The 20239-nt window shown below is 35.3% G+C and overlaps 1 protein-coding gene across 1 annotated transcript in view; it reads right to left on the reverse strand.

The window, feature by feature from the left end:
• Positions 1-20239, reverse strand: part of LRRC69 (leucine rich repeat containing 69) — a 109747-nt gene that overhangs the window by 12101 nt on the left and 77407 nt on the right. The window contains 3 exon segments of the mRNA XM_019628911.1: positions 5872-5960; positions 5963-6050; positions 11315-11416. Coding sequence (XP_019484456.1) covers positions 5872-5960; positions 5963-6050; positions 11315-11416 — 279 coding nt within the window.

Here is a 20239-nt window from a genome sequence, read left to right on the forward strand (position 1 = left end):
ACTGAACACAATTGTGACTCTACCCAGCAGTTTAAGAACAAAAGAGAGACTTCTACAGAGAAGAGAATTAATGCGTTCCCATAGGAGTAGAAGTAGTCAAGACACAGTGTATGAGTTCATTTATACTATAATTGTTTTGCCATTTTCTGAATAAAATAATAAGGAACATTCATACTATTTCAATTTTTCTAAACAATAAATACACATTACTTTCATGACTGTTTAGAATTAGAAAGTGATGCCCTCTGATCCTCTTAGTGCCTAATGCACATTAAATTGACTAACCACTGCATAAATGTTTTAAAACCTACATTCGTTTTCACAGTTGACAGGTTGAATGATCCGTTTCATAAATGAATGTCAGTGGTATCTAAACAGTAATAACTTTTTACTGCAAAGTAAGATTTTTCTCTATAAGTAATGAGTAAAATTATTAAATATAATTTATATTACATTTGATTACTGGCAGCTTGTCATAAAAAAGGAATTAATGGTTGCAAGTTTTCATTTATTTTCATAAAATAGATAAGCGTTTTTGCTCATTTGTAACCAACTCTATTTATTCTCTTTTGAAGGTAGTTTTAATTACACTACATCATTCAATACAGGCTTGAAAGTTCATGTTCTGAACTGTTCCCTCCCTGAACTCTTCAACTTTAAAGGAATCCTGGGAAATGTTAAGTTCAGCTAACATGACTATACAAAATGAAAACTATCAAATACATATCTTGGGCACTTGAGTGTTTGGAAAGAATTTTGTGAAACTATTTATGTTACCTCTAAGTCGCTAGTCATGGTACAAGTTGGTAGTAACCAAAAAGGATTAATTTTTGTTGCTGTTTCAAATATTTATATATCATTAGTAGTTAATTTTTAAATGTTAATTACATTGAAAGTATTGATAATTCTGTAATTGATAAGGACTAACTGAACTCAAATGGCAAATGTTATAACATTTGGAAAAAGGCAAAAGCATCTGGATGAATTATAGTAAAGGTTAATATTTGAGATGGAGTAAAATCTTTCATCAACTATTTTCTAATTCTCATCTCACTGTTTCATAAAATAAACATGACATAATTTCACATTAGCTTGAATAGAAGCAATTACAATTTGATATTTGGCTATTTCTAGTTATTTCATGTTTAGATTAAAGACTCATTTGTTATCAGGTATCTCCCTCCTTCAACTCTTCCTTCAGACAGCAAATCCATATTTGAAGTCTTGACAGAATGATCATATACCTCAGGGGATGCCCACATGGAACAGAAGACATTGGGAGAACATATTGCTCTGGAAGAAAGCAAGGAGAAGGAAGTCCTAAATGATCAAGATTAAATCTGAAATGACCAAGAAAATCCTAAAATTTGCCACATAAAACAGGAATTAACTAGAATAAGTTTTCCAGTAGAATGAAGGTCAAAATAGAAGATAAGTTCAGCAGAAGAAAAAGTAAGGAAATCCTATTTCTTGCACATCTGTGTTTTATAGCTAGAAAATTTGTCCCCATTCTACCTGGTTTTACTCCTCCCTCCCTGATTGCATTTTCCCATTCTCTTTTACTGACTTCTGTTTTTTCCCAGCCATTTAATATTGTTGTCCTCAAGGGTTCTGTCCTTCTGAACTTCTCCTCTCACTGTGTAAGCCTTTTTGAGCAATCTTCATTCCCATGGCTTCAAGTGTCATACTTATATAAACAATCATTGAAACCCATCACCAGCTCAAAAACAAATATCATCTTGCTACTCCACTGCTTCAAAAACTGTAAGTAGCTGTTATCTAAATTCATATGTCAAAGTCCTAGCCCCCAGTATCTCCAAATGTGACTGTATTTGGAGACAGCTCAGCAAAGTGGTGATTAAGTTAAAATGACATCATTAGGGTGGGCTTTAACTGAATACAACTGGTGTACTAATAAGAAGAGGAAATTTGGACACAAACATGAGCAGAAGGAAAATTATTTGAAGACACATGGAAAACACAGTCACTTACAAGCCAAGGAGAGAGGCCACAGGAGAAACCAAGCATTCTGATACCTTGGTTTCAGACTTCTAACCTCTAGAATTGTGAGAAAATAAATTCCTGTTGTTTAAGTCACTCAGCGTGTGGTACTTTGTTATGGCAGCCACAACAAACTAATACAGTCGTTTTTGAAATTAATTTCAAGTTTAACACACAAGTGCTATCCCCATCTCACACCTGCTTTTTTCTAACCTCATCCCCATACCTCATACTCAATGAGTTACCTGTATTCATTGTGCAGTTTATTTATACTGTCACCTTTACTCAGGCAGTTTCCTCATTTAAAATGCCTGTCCAGTGGTTTGTTATTCTAAAGCCCCCTATCCTTTAAAGCACATTTGCAAGCAATGCCTATTTAAATAATTTTAACATGTATTATGCATTCTCCAAGTACCAAGCACAATCATTATGGTAGGCCCAATAATAGACCAGAGAACATCACCATTTAATTGAGACGCCTTCTTTTCATAGCACCCTGTGCACCCTTCCATCATAATACTTATCACAAGAATGCAATCATTCTTTCTTCTCTGGAGGCCTTGATTTAGAAAAACAAAATGTATCCTTAGTAAGCATCTACTATGTACTACCTTTATTAAGCACTTGCTGTTCTAACCACTGCCTATGGATTACCTCATGCATCACTCATCACAGCCCTGTGAAATAGGCACAATTATTATCACAGTTTTACAGATGGAAGCTTAGCCTCAAAGAGGAAATTAAGTTGACACATGTGGTAAGTGCTAGGGCTTGTCATCAAGCCTAATTTGTCAGATTCCAATCATCTTATTACACAGCTTCTCCTGTGAACTTGTGAGTTTTTAGAGGGCAAGGGATCTTTATTCCCAACCCTTGGTTAAGGACCTCACACATAGTAGGAAAAAATTATTGAATTTAAGTGGATGAATAAATGATAACAGAATAAGACCTTTTAACATGAATGCCTTAAATTTAGTTGAAACAAATGAGGAATAACTGGGTTGAAAACTATTGGAATGATGGTTTCCATCTTAACCAGAAAGCTCTCTGGTTAAGAGCAAGGAATCACATATGTGGCTGCCCTCCCCTTAGCCTCTACTTGGCAGCTTTGTGAACTTGGTCAGGTTACTTCACTCCTTTGCACCTTGGATTTCTCTTTGGTGTCACAGGGTTATTTTTGACATTAATTGAGGTATTCCAGGTGACATGCTTAGCACAATGTCAGAAACACAGTCAGTACCAAAAAATGTTAGCTGTGGTTACTATTATTAGGTTGCAATTTCTCTACATAAAATGATCCTAGCAGCTCATCAGATGATTGTGAGAGAGAATCTATCAGAGCATTGGGGAAAAATGAACATGGTAACTTGTCCAAGATGTTCATACCATGGTCAGTAAAAAAAGTTTTGGCAACTTTTACCAAGTAATATGGCATGTGATATACTTATTAAATGTCTCTTGAATATAACAATGTATTTCAGATGATAATGTGAAAAATTCACAGATAGATTATAAAAGCAATCAAGATCACAGGTTTACTCCCATCTTGAGAGCCAACATGCATTTCTATTTTCATTTTTCCACTGATGACCTCTCTTTTCTCTTGGAGTTTAATGTCCAGCAAGTTTTGACTTTAAAATTTCTCCTCAACCATTATTTCAATTTGACATTATTCCTTTTTGGCAGCAGCTTTGCCAGATTTACTTCTATGATACACTTGATAAAATATAATATATTAAGAATGTAATAAAACAGAGGAGCTGGTAGTCAAGTCCAGATCTTGTGATTCACTAAACATTCTTAGAAAGAAAATACATAGCAAGCACTGTGCTAGGTTCTCACTCTCTATTCAGAACCCATTCTTATCCCTCCTATATAACACAGTACTGGAAATCTTATCCAAAATAGGCAGGTTAGAAAATAAAATAAAAAGCAAAGCAAAAAAAGAAGTAAATTCATTGTTTGCAGCAATATGCTCTTATACATAGAAAATCCTAAAGACTTCTCAAAAAAACTGCTAGAACTAATCAACAAATTCAGTAAAGTTGCAGGATACAAAGTCAATATACAGAAAACAATTGTGTTTCTATATATTAAGAAAAACACATCTGAAAATAAATAAATAAAATAATCCCATTTACCAGTGCACCAAAAACAATAAAGTTTTTAAGAGTAAATCTAAAAAAGGTGAAAAATTTGTACACTGAAAACTATAAGACTTGGATGAAAGCTACTGAGAAAACACAAACAAATGGGAAGAAATCCCATGTTCATGGATCCAAAAATTAATATTGTCAAAACATCCATATTACCCAAAGCTATCTCTAGATTCAATACAATCCCTATTAAAATTTCAATGGTATTTTTCACAGAAATAGAAAAACAATCCTGAAATTTGCATGAAGCCACAAAAGACCCCAAATAGCCAAAGCAATCCTAAGAAAGAAAAAAGCAGAATGCATCACATTTCCTGATTTCAAACTATACTACAAAGCTATTTTGAGTAATCAAAACAGTATGGTTCTGGCATAAAAATAGACACATAAACCAATGGAACAGAATCAAAAGCCCAGAAATAAACCCCCACATGTACAGTCAACTAATATTTGACAAGGAAGCTGAGAATACTCAATGGGGAAAAGATAGTCTCTTCAACAAATGATGTTGGACAATAACAACCTATGACATTGGTTTTGGCAGTGATTTCTGGATATGACAGCAAAAGTACAAGCAAAAAAAGTACATATAAATAAGTAGGACATCAAACTAAAAAATTCTGTGCAGCAAAAGAAACTCAACAGAAGAACAGGCAACCTACAGAATGGGAAAAAATATTTGCAAATTATATATCTGATCAGGGTTAATATCCACATTATATAAAGAACTCATACAACTCTAAGCAAAAAAACTAACAACCCAATTAAAAAATAGACAGAGACTGAACCTTAATGAATTGAAATGCACTGGAATGCAAGTTGGTACAGCCACTGAGGAAAATAGTATGCAGCTTCCTAAAAAAGTTAAAACTAAAAATATGATCCAGCAATTTCACTTCTGAGTATATATCCAAGGAAATAGAAATCAGGATCTCATGGAGATGTCTGCACTCTCACGTTCATTGCATCATTACTCACAACAACCAAGACATAGAAAACACCTAAGTGTCTGTCAATGGATGAATCGATAAAGACTGTGTGATATATGTACCATGGAATATTATACAGCCATGAGAAAGAAGTAAATCCTACCATTCATGACAATTTAGCTGGATCTTGAGGGCATTATACTAAGTGAAGTAAGTCAGACAGAGAAAGACAAATGCTGTATGATATCATTTACATGTGGCATCTAAAAAAATGACAAACTCAGAGAAAAAATAAAGTGGTTGTTACCAAGGGTTGGGGTGGGAGAAATTGGGAGATGATGGTCGAAAGGTACAAACTTCCAGTTATAAGATTAACAAGTTTGGGCACCTAATGTACAGTATGGTGCTTATAGCTACTAATACTGTATCAAATGTTGCTAAGAGAGTTGATCTTAATTGTTCTCACCACAAAAAAAGAAGTGATAACTATGTGATAGGATGCAGGTTGTAGCTAATATTATGGTGGTAATCATTTTACAATTTATAAATATATTTAATCAATACATTGTACACTTAAACTTACATAATGTTATGTGTCAGTTATATCTCAATAAAACTGGAAAAATATTATACTATCAGAAGTTGATTCTTAGATAAAAATCTAGTTAGCATTGTTTGATTTAAATAAGGACAAAGAATAAGAGGTGGTCTTATGCTCATATTCACAAAAAAAGCACCACTTACTTTTGATGCAGGAACAAATTCAACACATTCCAGCCACTTACTTTTGATGCAGGAACAAATTCAACACATTCCAGCCATATGGTTAAAAATTACTTTCCACATATTGCACATTTTCTTCCTTGAGAGATTGTTTTCTGACCTGTGGGTACCATCCTATGGCCTGCATTGAGAAATGATTCTTTTCTGCTAGCTGATTCATTACAAATCTTGATGTTATTTCCTAGATTAAAAAAGAATTTGGTTCCTCAGGTAATTTTCAAACTAGTTGTTTTATATTACATTGATCCCATTAGATTAGCTTCTATTTTAGCTTGTTTTGTCTATTAAATTAAATTTTCATCATATATATAATGAAGTATATTGTCAATGACTGGTATTGTAGATAAGTTTAGTTTTCAACAATATAAGAAAGGAAACTTATTTTATTGTAACATTTCTATGTCTCTTATATACAAAACTCCAAGTTATAATAAATTTACAATATTAGATAAAGTTTAGTTCAAATTTTGTACCTCTCATTACAATAAACAAGGACTGTACAGATATTCAGACTGAACTTGAAAATTGACTCTATCATATTTACTACTGTCTAAATACTTACTATTGAAATTGTGGATTATGAACGAGTAGAATTTGTATCACATGGAAATTCATTAAAAATTCAGACTCTCAGCTGCATTCCAGACATACTGAATCATAATCTGCAATTAATAAAGTTCCTCATGTAATCCCTTTGCACGTTAAAGTTAGAGATGCATTAGTCCTTCACTGAGTAATTCAATAGAGCCATAATGATAAATAGTACTGATTTATATTAACCAAATCTCTGAATTCAATCTGTATTAAATCTATCCACATAGCTATGTCCAGAAACTTCATGAAAGGTAATAATAATACTACAATGTTAAATAATAAAAGGAGTGGTGAAGAAATATAAGCTGACTTTCACCAGGACCATCAACATCACCACCTTAAAGTTAAAAAATATTTTTAAATTATATAATACTTAAAATTAAATCCTCACTGACCAAGCAAACAAAATAAACATTTGATTTAATGCACTAAATGCCTGCCCTCCCCCATTGTCTCTGCCAGTACCTGGAAGTCCTGTATAACTGTTACACAAACACTGTATTTATTTTAGTAAGTGTGCAGAATTTTTTTCTGGCCAAAATGAAGAATTTTCCAGTGGTATTAAAGTAGTCCACATCAGGCTCTGACAAGAATCTTTAGGAATACCTACATATATACATACATAATCTTTCACTTATTCACCCCAATTAAAATCTTCTAAAATAACAAGATTTTACAGATTGCTTTCTCTCTGCTACTTATTATTCTATCCCTTTCACTTAACAAGCATCTGGGAAAGCTGCCTTTATACAAAAAACACCCTTGAGTTTTTCCTTAAATGTATGATCCTTCAACAGCATAGCCTCCTACCACTTAAGCTCATTCTCCTGGATGGTTATATTTTATCAGAAAGGATGACATAACTGAAGTCATACTTTCAGAAAAAAATTACCTTTTCATACTAATATTACTGGGACTACTAAATTAGATGTTTATTACCACTTCTCTTTATCTATTTATACAGACCATAGCTTGTGATTCTGAACAAAATATTGGTTTTAGAGGTAAGTTTTTAGCTACAAGAATTCAAATTATAGGTTCTCACTATAAAGCTTCAAAAAACTAATAGATGGGCTGGCCAAGTGGCGCGTTGGTTAAGAGCTGGCTTGGGATTCCAGCTCTGAGCAGTAGAGCCCAAGTTTGGATCCCACATGAGGGCCAGTGACACTGCCCTCTACAACTAAGATGGTGAACAACAGCTGGACCTGGAGCTGGGCTGCTGTGAATCACCGGCGACACCGTAGGCTTCAGTGAGGCTGCAGTGGGCTGCCATGAGATACCATGTGTGGCCAGCAGCCAGCATGAGTGGCTGGCAGCAGATGTGAGCTGCCAAGAGCCACTGTGAGCGGCCGCCCAGAGACTGGTGACCAATCTGCCTCATCCAGGAAGAGCGCAATGATAATGCCAACATGGGCCAGTGAAGTAATGTCCTCCACAACTAGACTGAAGAACAAAAGGACAGCAACTTGTCTGTTCCCCTTCCCCCAATTCCCCAGCACTGTTCCCCTCCCCTAATTCCCCAATAAAAAAATCTTAAAAAAAAACTAATAGGTGAGGATTCACTTTCCAAAATACCAGATAGCAGAAGAATTTGCTGAAATACATGGGACCTATAAATAGGTCACAGTTCACACAGTTCACTTTTTCAATTTATGATTTCTGGAACCAAACATGTTTGTTGCACTCAGTATGTCTCTTGACAACTTTTACGTTACCCATTATTTATATTCTTCTACTTGCTGCCAATGTGCTACTTTGGAAGAATATCATATACAATTGAAATATAAAATTATTACTTGAAAATAAGTATATATAAAGTAAGATAATACTGGCATGCCCGATAATATCTTTTAGGACACCTCTTTAATACATGCAATGTATTTTTGAGAATATACAACTTAATGGTGGCCTAATTCCAGTGTTATTTAAAAATCAAGAAATCTTTCATGGACAAATAAATTGTTCCTTTTGAAGTTTATATGCTATTTTGTTACAATATTTGTTAGCTAACTATATGTAGGTCAGAAATTTTCCTATGTTTGAACCATCAAGATTAAAATTAGTTTCAGGTGCATTCTTTTATTTTTCCTTACACATGATGTTTTAATTTGAATTATAAAACTATCCACACACAAATTATATTCATATAAAAATACATAAAATTTAAAAACAAATATGAATCCTTAGAAAGAACGACGAATTTTGGAACTGTTGTATGATCACATGTTACTCTGTGTATAATAGGCACTAAAATATGGCATCAAGAGTAAAGATTCTGAGTCAGAGTCAGATAGGCGAAAGGTACAAATCTAGGTTCTATGATTTATTAGCTGTGTGACCCTGTTTGAACAAGTCCTTAACTTCTCTGATCTTGGATACTTCATCTATAAAACAAGGATGTTTTTCTAATACTACCACATACAGTTCAAAGAATTAAATTAGATAATGTGGGTAAAACTCTTAGTCTGGCATCTAATGATTCAGTATATATCCTGGCTAACATTTTGTTATAATCTAGTTATCAACTTAAAATTTAGTTCATATATCTCTGAGGTGAAGAAAAATGTTATAAAGTATTAACCAAGACATAGCCTGAATCAAAACCCTATATTTTTTGGCATTCCAGGTAGTTTAATCAGTAATGTTAACCAAATATCCAGTAGAAATGACTTTTACTTTAAGTACAAATATGAAATGTATAATAAATTTGTCACCTTTCTATGAAAAGTTCTTAGAGATGATTTTAAACGTACCCAAATCATTCATGCCTTCAACGGCACTCTTGTAAGACTACTACCACATTGGGTTAACTGCTAATCCAGTCACATCCACAAACCAGAACCTCATCCAATCAGGGACTACTTTGCTTCCTTTTCCTTCACCTCAGATTCTAAGGGATTAAACAAATTAAATACTGTAGTTTTTAAAACCATTTACAATTAAACTCAAATAAAATATTTTTCCACACAAGAGTAGAAAACAATACTGTTTGTGGAAATACAGGTTGATTCTTTTGAAGGGAATTTGAAAAGAGCTAATCAATTTTAAAAGATGACAATTCTCTGACCAAAAAAATTTCACTCATAGGGATAACATAAACATAAAAATTTTGCTATGAGGATGGTTATTGCAGCCTTTTCTATAAGGACCAAAAAGCCAGGAAATAATTAATAACCTAAACAGCTAACAGTAGGAAAATGGCTAAAAATATTTTGTGTAATCAAAATGGTATAATCATATGTCAGAATATTATGTATTCATCAAAAGTAGAGATCATAGATTTAGTTTTTTATTAAGTGGAAAGATATTCACAGTATTTTGAGGAAAAGAACAAGTCTCTAGTAAGTGGAGTTTGAACTCATCTTTAAAAAGATCTTCTGGATGCATGGAAAATTCTAGCAGAATAAATATCAGAGAGGATAATGGTAACATGTGCATACTAGATTGCTGAGTATTTTTATCAACTTCTATTGCCTTTTTCCCCTGATTTCTCTAAATCAGCTTGTATTACTTTTGTAATGAATTTTTACTCAGTGTGGCATTGAAACTAATTTTTATTTTCTTCTTTGTTCATCTGTGTTTTCTAGTTTTCTACGGTAATCATACGAGGTCTGACAATTAAGTTCGCGAACTTGTTGGAACAATGTTGCTAACCTTTTTTTTATATCAGAGAGACTATTCATTATGAATTTGTATGAAATGGACAAACAGTTAACCAAGTTTACTATTTGCAAGAGCTGAAAAGGCTGAGTGAAAAATTAGACGACCTGAACTTTTCGCCAACAATTCATTATTCTTATATCCTGACAATGCACCAGCTCACACAGCACTGTCTGTGAGGGAGTTTTTAGCCAGTAAATAAATAACTGTATTGGAACAACCTCCATACTCACCTGATCTGGCCCCCAGTGACTTCTTTCTATACCTTAAGATAAAGGAAATATTGAAAGGCAGACATTTTGGTGACATTCAGGATCTTAAGGGTAACACAATGACAGCTCTGATGGCCATTCCAGAAAAAGAGCTCCAAAATTGCTTTGAAAGGTGGACTACGTGTTGGCATTGGTGCATAGCTTCCCAAGGGGAGTATGTCAAAGGTGACCATAGTGATATTCAGTAATGAGGTATGTAGCATTTTTTCTAGGATGAGTTCGTGAACTTAATTGTCAGACCTCGTATATTATTTATGCAACAAGGGAAAATGTTATTTAAATAAATAAATCACTGAATAACATTGATTGTTTCCTGCATCCTACACAATTCTTGAAAGTCTTAAAACAATCCTGCACGTTCAGATATAGACTTTAAAAGGACCTGAGAAGTTCAAATTCATGATGGAGACTCACACTCATGGAAAAGTCTGTAACCTTTAACTCATCTGTCACCAAAAGATACACAAAGAGTGTCCTCTAATATGCTTTCCTATTCCTTCTTTTAATATCACCAACTTATTTGACTAAAGTGAACATGATTTCTGGATTATATTCATTCATCCACTAGGAAGGGGGTCAAGTGAAAAGGGGATGGAAGAGGCAAAGACCCCAGTAAGAACAAATTAATACATCTTTAGATAATACTAAAAAATACTTGGGAGATGAAAGTAAAAACAAATTCCTCTTTCTCCCTCTTTTTTTTTCATCCAACAAAATGTTTCTATTTCCCTGAATTTAGTCACTCTGGAAATCAGGTAGGATTGCAAGTCAAAGACATTATGTATAGGATCCACATGCAAATGGACTAGGGTTATATTAATCATTTGCTGGCTTGTCTGGAATGCTTTAAAAGAAAACTCTTTAAAACTTTAATCATGGCTTTAGTTTGAAGACCTGAGGGAATGATATAATGCTTCACCTATAGACTCCAGACCTCCTCTTGTTTCATAGCATTAACAGTCTGCTTCAGAAACAGTGGGTTTCCCTCAAAGTAGAATTCCCTCAGCTTCAGATCCTGAAACTTTCAAAACAAAATAAAAACTTCATTTCACAATGAAATTACAAACCTCTCCAAGGCTACATCTTCAATAAAATCAGTATAAAATTGATTTACTTAGGACTTATATCCCATGTTAGTATTTTAACAGCAGGTCATACTCTAATTGTTAGAAGCATAAGAATCTTCATGCTGGTATGAATGGCAATGACCTTAGAAGTCACTGGTGGCATACCCTATAATAGACAGCTGAAATAAATTGTTCAGGATCATAACACTTGTTAGTGATATAACAGGGATTAATTAATCAAATGCTAGGAATTTTTGCAAATAATATATTTGTTAGAAAACCAAGAATGATAAAAAAAATAACACTCTAATAGATACAAAAATCCAGGTCTTAAAGACTGCCTTATGATCCATTTTATGTTCAGTGAGGAAGGTAAGAAAAACAGAGGAACATTAAAATGTTCTTATTATAGGGTGGCCAGATGGCTCAGTTGGATAGAGTGCATGCTCCTAACAACAAGGTTGCCAGTTTGAATCCAGCATGGGATGGTGGGCTGCACCCCTGCCTCCCCAGCCCTTCAACTAGATTGAAAGTGGCGACTGGACTTGGAGCTGAGCTTGTGCCCTCCACAACTAAGATTGAAGGACAACAACTTGACTTGGAGCTGATGGGTCCTGGAAAAAATGTTCCCCTTCCCCAATTACCCAACAATGTTTCCTTCCCCAATTCCCCAATAACAATCTTTTTTTTAAAAAAGTTCTTGTTATAACCTGTTGTGCACAGTGAAAATAAAAAAAAAAAGGAAAACACAATTCACAAGGATACTAAATCTTCTATGAAGAAAACCTAAATTCAACTGGAGTCTACCCTTTGAGAAGAAAAATAAGAAATTCTCTTACATTAATTTTATGTCTTGCCTCCCAAGAACTCATGTAGTTTTCAAAGTTAAACTCATTTAGGGAGTTACTTTTCTGAGACTTAGCTTTATCTGTGAAGTGGGGAAAATAAGACCTATATTAAGGTAAAACAGTTCTCTGGAAAGAAAAAAAAAATTCTGATTTGTGGCATGTTTTTATTCCATGCTGTAAATACTCCTACCATGATTGATTCCAGTCACTGAACACAGAGTTGGGAAGAGACATGGAAAAGCAGCTCTTGATTTTCTGCAACTCACATTTATGGTAGAATTAGAGCTATTTCCCTGATTTCATCTTAGGGTTTGAAAACATAATTATTTTTACTTAAAACACCTTTTCAGGGCATTGTGTCATTGATCTCAAAAGACTCAGGAAATTTCTACAACATGGACAAGATATTAAAAGAAAATACAGAGCTCAAGGCTACATTGGAATCACCTTCTCTCATAGTCTCACAACAGACATTCTGACTTTCTTAATTCCATTCCCTGTTATTTATCAATGGAGAGCAACCTAGAGAGTTGAATGCAATGGTAGCCCAAAGTCAGTGCTGGGAGTGCTAAAATGAAAAGGGCACTTCACTTCTTATGCTTAAAGGAACCATCATTTTTTCCTTTCTGTCATAAAGAACAACATTCCATAATTTATACATAAACTCACGGTTCTGTTTTTCAAAACTGATACAAACTTGAATGTCTTGGTACACATAAATAGCATTAACATACATGAACCTCATCTCAAATTTGATCCTGGTTCAAAGAGCAAACATTTCTCTTTAGGGTTCATGTTTCTCTTCCTCCAAATCCTGTCACTATTCTTCCATCAAATATGGTAATGAGTTACCCAGCTTGTTAACTTACTACATATAAAGTACCAGAAAGAATTTATCTTAATGAAAAATTAATTAATTAATGAAATTTATTAACATGTGTTTTGCAGAGGTAAGTAAGTTTCAATAACCTGAAATCACACAATCTCTCAAGGTCCATTCTGAATATTTCCCAGAGCAACATTTTTTCATACCTTTTCTCTAAATGCACTACTGGTTTCCTGTCAGCCTAGCTTCTTAAAAGAATGATATTCTCTGCTATTGTCACTCCAGTAACATAATCAGCTACATTCTCTTCTACTAATGAAATGTTGTTATAGCTTTTCAGAGTTTCTTTGAACATGCCCACTCAAACCACCAAGATTATAAGTTTAATTTCAACTGGAACAATTTTGCCGCTCCCCCCAAAAAAGGGGTCTACAGATATTTTTGGTTGGCACAACTGGTGAGGTATCTATTTATTAAAGACCAGGGAGGCAGCTAAACATCCTACAATGCACAGAATATCCCCAACAACAAAGAATTACCAGGCCCAAAATAGTATTGATGTTGGAAAAACCTGGTTTAGAGGCACAAGATCATAAACATTCACTGATACATGCAAACATTCTCCCATCTTATCTGGAGAGAGGATTGGCAGCTGGAGGGAAATGTAAGTTCAAATGAGAGTTTTTATTTTTTTAAGATGAAGAAGACTTAAGCATGTAGAAGGTAAGTGTCAACATAGAAAAATTAACTTGAAAAAAAAAGAAAGAATAATTGAAAGCAATGATCAGGTAAAAAATACAAAATTATCTTTGAATATTAACATCTGCCAATTGAGTTGCAAAGCAATGTGTCAGTGTGGATGGAGGCATGGAGAAGATAGTGAAAATTTGAATATGCTATAGGTTTTGGAAGAAGAACCTGGCCAGGGACAAGCAAAAGTACTAAACAGAGGTACTGAGGGACCCACTGAAATCCACACATTTATTGTGGTCCCTGTCCAAATATTGTGTGCTTCTGTTTAGTACCCAACAGCCCAGATCCAACATTAAGAATCTGGAGAGGGCCGGCCGAGTGGCGCGATGGTTAAGAACTCGCTTGGGATGCCAGAGGGCCCCAGTTTGGATCCCACATATGAGGGCCAGTGACACTGCCCTCCACAGCTAAGATGCTGAACAACAGCTCAACCTGGAACTGGGCTGCCATGAGTCGCCGGCGACGGCATAGGCTGCAGTCCCTGTGGCAGTGGGTTGCCATGGCCTACCGTATGTAGCCAGCAGCCAGCGTGAGTGGCCAGCAGCCGCAGTGAGCAGCCGTCCAGAAGCCGGCGACTCATCTGCCTCACCAGAGAAGAGCGCAATGATGGTGCCAACTTGGGCCAGTGAAGCAACATCCTCCACAACTAGATTGAAGAACAAAAACGACAGCAACTAGTCTGTTCCCCTTCCCCCAATTCCCCCAGCAATGTTCCCATCCCCCCAATTCCCCAATAAAAATCTTTAAAAAAAAAAAAAAGAATCTGGAGAAAGACAGGCCAGAATGGATTGGCATGAAATATTCAAACTGATGAAAAGCAAGGACCTACAATGATTACTCTACCAAGCAAAGCTATTATTTAGAATCAAAGGACAGATAAAGAGCTACCCAGGAAGGAAAAAGCTAAAGGAGTTCATCACCACCAAATAAGTATTACAAAGCATGTTAGAGAGGTTTCTTTAAGATTGAAAAAAAGATAAAAGATATAAATAATAAAATATCAATAATGACATATCTATCAACAATACTTGAAATGTAAATGGATTAAATATCCCAATTGAAAGATAGGGTGGCTGAATAGATAAGACAAGAAGACCTTTACAAATGCTGCCTACAAGAGACTCACTTCAGATTGAAAGATACACAGACTGAAAGTAAAGGGATGGGAAAAAGATGTTTCATGAAAGTGGGGGGAGAAGCTGAGGTAGCAATACTTACACCAGACAAAATAGACTTTAAAACAAAGGCTATAACAAGAGACAAAAAAAAAGACCAAGTATTCCCACTTCTGGGTATTTATAAAAAAAAAAACAAAATACTACCTCGAGGGGACAAATGCATCCACATGTTCATTGCAGCATTCTTTATAGTGGCCAAGATATGGAGGCAGCCTCAGTGTTCACTGATGGATGAATGGATCAAGGGGAGGTGGTACATATATACAATGGAACATTGCTCTGCCATGGAAGGGAATGGGCTCTAGCTATTTGCTGTGGCATGGATGAACCTATAGAGTTTTATGTGGAGTGAAGTATGTTAAACAGAGAAAGACAAATGCAGTGTTATTTCACTTATATGTGTAATCTAAAGAATAAAATAAAAAAAAACAGAAACAAACTCATAGATACAGAGAATATTTTCATGGTTTCCAGGTGGGAGCAAAGTAGGGGTGAGTGAAAACGGGGAAGGGAGTGTAATATCTCTAGCCTTGTTCTTTTTTCTTAAGATTGCTTTGGCTATTCAGGGTCTTTTGGGATTTCATACAAATCTGATGGGTCTTTTGTTCAATTTCTTTAAAAAATGACACTGGGATTTTGATGGAGGCTGCATTAAATCTGTATTGCTTTGGGTATGTTGAATTAACTATATTGATTCTTCCATTGCACCGACATGAAATGTCTTTCCATTTCTTTGTATCTTCTTCAATTTCTTTAAAAAATGTCTTATACTTTTCATGGATAGGTCCTTCACACCCTTTAAGTTTACTCCTAGATATTTTATTCTTTTTGCTGCAATTGCAAAAGGAATCATTTTTTCATTTCTTTTTCTGAAATTTTATTGTTAGTTTATAATAATGCAATGGTACTATAGAGAACAATAATCAAAACAGCATGGTATTGGCAGAAAAGCATTCTCTCAGAACAATGGAATGAATTGAAAACCCAAAAATAAACCTCCATATACATGGGCAGATAATTTTCAACAAAATAGCCAAAAACATACAACAGAGAAAAGAAATTCTCTTCAATAAATGGTGCTGAGAAAATAAGAAAGCAACGTGCAAAAGAATTAAACAAGACTGCTGTCACCATATAACAAAATTAACTCAAAATGGGTCAAAAACCTAACTATAACACCTGAAACAATAGACTGCATAGATGAAACAGGTACTAAACTTATGGACCTTGGGTTCAAAGAGAATTTTATGAATTTGACCTCAAAGTCTAGGGAAGTAAAAGCTAAAATCAATGAATGGGACTATATCAAACTAAAAAGCTTCTGCACAGCAAAAATAACCATCAACAAAACAAAGAGGCAACCAACCAAATGGGAGAAGATATTTGCAAACAATGCCTCCAATAAGGGGTTAATATCCAAAAGACATAAAGAATTCATACAACTCAACAACAAAAAGACAAGCAATCCAATTGAAAATGGGCACAGCACATGAACAGACAATTCTCCCAAGAAGACATACAAACAGCCAACAGATATATGAAAAGTGCTCATCTTCACTATTAGGAAAATGGAAATCTCAAACAAAATGAGATATCAACTACACCTGATAGAATGGCTATCATCAACAAGACAAATAATAACAAGTGTTGGAGAGACTGTGGAGAAAAAGGAACATTTATACACTGTTGATGGGAATGCAAATTGGTACAGCTGCTATGGAAAGCAGTATGGAGGTTCCTCAAAAAATTAAGAAAAGAATTACAATGTGACCCAGCAATCCCTCACCTAGGTATCTACTCAAAAAATATGAAAACGTTTATTCATGAAGATATGAGTACTCCAATGTTTATTGCAGCTTTATTTATAGTGGCCAAGACATTGAAACAACCAAAGTTTCCTTCAACAGATGATTGAATAAAGATGTGGTATATACAAAGGATGCCAAAAAATGTACACATATTTTAAGAAAGGAAAACTGTATTGAAATTGTAATACTCAATATATACTGATAACAAAAGATGAATACAAGTCATGTTTGAATTCTGCAATTACAAGAGAGCTCAAAGTGGTTACCATCAGCATCCAGGCACTTCTGATTACAGTAAACTACTACTTGAGCAACGTTGACCAAAGTGTCAATTTGTATACATTTTTTGGCACCGCAGTATACACAATGGAACACTGTTCTGCCATAAGAAAAGATGAAATACTGCCATTTGTGACAATATGGATTTATCTGGAGATTATTTTGCTAAGTAAAATAAGTCAGACAAAAAGTGGAGAACCATATGACTTCACTCATATGTGAGATATAAAACTGAAAGGAACAAGACAAATAAGGAATTAAAAACTCATAGACACAGACAACAGTTTAGTGGTTACCAGAGGGTAAAGGGGGAGGGGAGTGGTAGAAGAGGGTAAAGGGGGTCAAACATATGGTGATGGAAGGACAACTCACTCTGGGTGGTGAGCACACAATGTGATATATAAATGATGTATTACAGAACTGTACACTTGAAACTTATGTAATTTTACTAACCATTGTCACCCTAATAAATTTAAATAAATAAATAAATATTAAATAAATAAATAAATAACTTGTTTTCTAAAAAAATAAAAGGGAAGGAACTAAGTACAAATTGAGTATTACACAGTAGTCATGGTAATGTAGGGTAGAGCATAAGGAGCATAGTCAATAATATTGTAATAACTATGTATGGTGTCTGATGAATACTAGATTTATTAGGGTGATAGATGGGATGGGAGTTGGGGCAGGGTGAAAAAGATGAAGGGATTAAAAAGTACAAGTTGGTAGTCACAAAATAGTCATGGGTACTAGACTAGTTAGGGGGATCACTTCTTAAATTATATTAGTGTCTAACCAACATGCTTGTACACCTAAAATTAATATAAAATAATACTGAATGTCAAAATAAATAAATAAATACCTTTCTTAAAGGAATCTGAAGAATGGATATGTCAGAAAGGGAGTGACCACATTGTACATACTAAAAATGTAAATGGATTGGGTCTTTTATGGTCTAGGCTAGATTAAAAAAAAAGAAGAAATAGAGCCGGTCGACTGGCTCATTTGTTAAGAGTTGGCTTGGGAATGCGGGCTCTGAGCAGCAGAGCCACTGGTTCAGAACCCACATGGGCCAGTGACGCTGCACCCTCTACAGCTAAGATGGTGAACAACAGCTTGACCTGGAACTGGGCTGCTGTGAGTTGCTGGCAATGGCGTAGGCCGCAGCGGGGCTGCAGTGGGCTGCCGTAAGCTACCGTGAGTGGCCGACAGCCAGCGTGAGCAGCTGACAGCCATCGTGAGCTACAATGAGCCACCATGAGTGGCTGTCCAATGGCCAAGAACCAATCTGCCTCAGCCGGGAAGACAGCAATGATCACAATACCAACATGGGCCAGTGAAGCGATGTCCTCCACAACTAGACTGAACAACAAAAGGACAGCAACTTGTCTGCTCCCCTTCTCCAATTCCCCCAAAAAAAATCTTAAAAGAAGAAGAAGAAGAAAAAGAAGAAGAAGAAGAAGAAGAAGAAGAAGAAGAAGAAGAAGAAGAAGAAGAAGAAGAAGAGGAGGAGGAGGAGGAAATAACAGTACAAAGTTTTGATGGCCTAGGAGTAAAAGGAGAAGTAGAGGACATGAAGTCCCTAAAAGCAATAGGGAAATGGAATATAGGAAAAACCAGTGGTCAAACTGACATACTGGACCTTAATTCTTAAAACTGAGAGCAGGTGAAGATAATGTTATTGAGAGATGAAGGCTGGGAAAGTTCATTAAAATCAAGGATTCAAGGATCTTTGAGACTAAGTTGTTCATATCAACCACCTTTACAAAGCAACTTCCTGAGTAATGCTCTCAAACAATTGGTAGTCTACTACTGGACCTATAACAGATGGAATTTCCACAATCACCATAAATTCTAATATTTGAAAACCAAACTCGTGTCCCCCCCCCCAATTTTTTTCTCCTTTTCCTCATCACCCACATCAAATCTCCCACCATGTCCTTTCCATTCTACCTTCTTAAAACTTTACTAATCTACTTTCTTTCCATCCCTTATACTACCCACCTCCTCACTACCTCTACACAATCTCTTCACACTCCCCACGCCACCCACTAACCCCCTCTGCCTTGATTAAGACCTTCATGCAATGAGTTATTGCTATAGTACTAGCCTCAGTGCAAATTTTTGTTGAAGTGGTCTTTTTAAATGAAAATCTGGTCATAATACAACCCTTGGTTTACAAACTTCTCAAGGCTCCCTTTTGTCCACAGGATAAATCCAAAATCCTTAGTGTGTCATACTTGGCTTTCCTTGGCCTGATTCTGCAACCATATATCCTGGTAAATCTCACCTTCACCCATACATGCCAGCCATCCTGAAATACACAGGGGTCTTATCTAATAATTATTACTCATGCTGTTCCCTTCTATTCACCCCACTCCTGGATCATCTCTTCAAGACTAAAATATCACCCTTCTAAGCTTCTCCAGCCTCTACCAAATGTTTCCCTGTCTGCTCCTTGGGACTTATATATAAACTAATCACACCACCTGTAAATACTATGAGGCAATATATGTTGAAAAGTTTATCTTCATCTATCAGGCTTTGGTCTTTTTAAGAACTATATCTTAAGTCACTATATAATGCAAGCTCTAAATTCAGTACCTAGTACATAGCTGATATTCAATGAAAACTGATAAATAAATGAATGTCTTCTCAGAAACCCCAGGCACACACAGCTCTCCCTGGGCACTCAAGATTTGTGAAGGCCTTCTTCTCCAGAGTTGGTCAATTCTTATAACTGTTCCTGCAAAGCCCCATGACTTAGGAACAATGTATAAGTTCAGCAAGTCCTTCAGTTGCTTCAAAGTAGCCCAGAGTAATGAGGAAGATCAGAATGGGTACGGTTTAGCAAGAACATTGTTAAACAAGGAGAAAGGATTTGCGATTCCACATGGACTCAAAAATAGAACCAATGAGTAGGCTAAGACAAATTACCATGTATTTTTCAAATCATCTCAAAGCTCACAGGGCTGCCCTTGAGCAAGACTGGAATTTCTAAATAAGCTAAAGTTCAAGTTGTGTGAAAGGTAAGATTTTAATAAGCCATTCCAGCAACACCTACTGGAAAGCAAAAGAAAGACCT

The sequence above is a fragment of the Hipposideros armiger genome, unplaced genomic scaffold (genome assembly GCF_001890085.2).
Source record: "Hipposideros armiger isolate ML-2016 unplaced genomic scaffold, ASM189008v1 scaffold_816, whole genome shotgun sequence".
Lineage (NCBI taxonomy): Eukaryota > Metazoa > Chordata > Mammalia > Chiroptera > Hipposideridae > Hipposideros > Hipposideros armiger.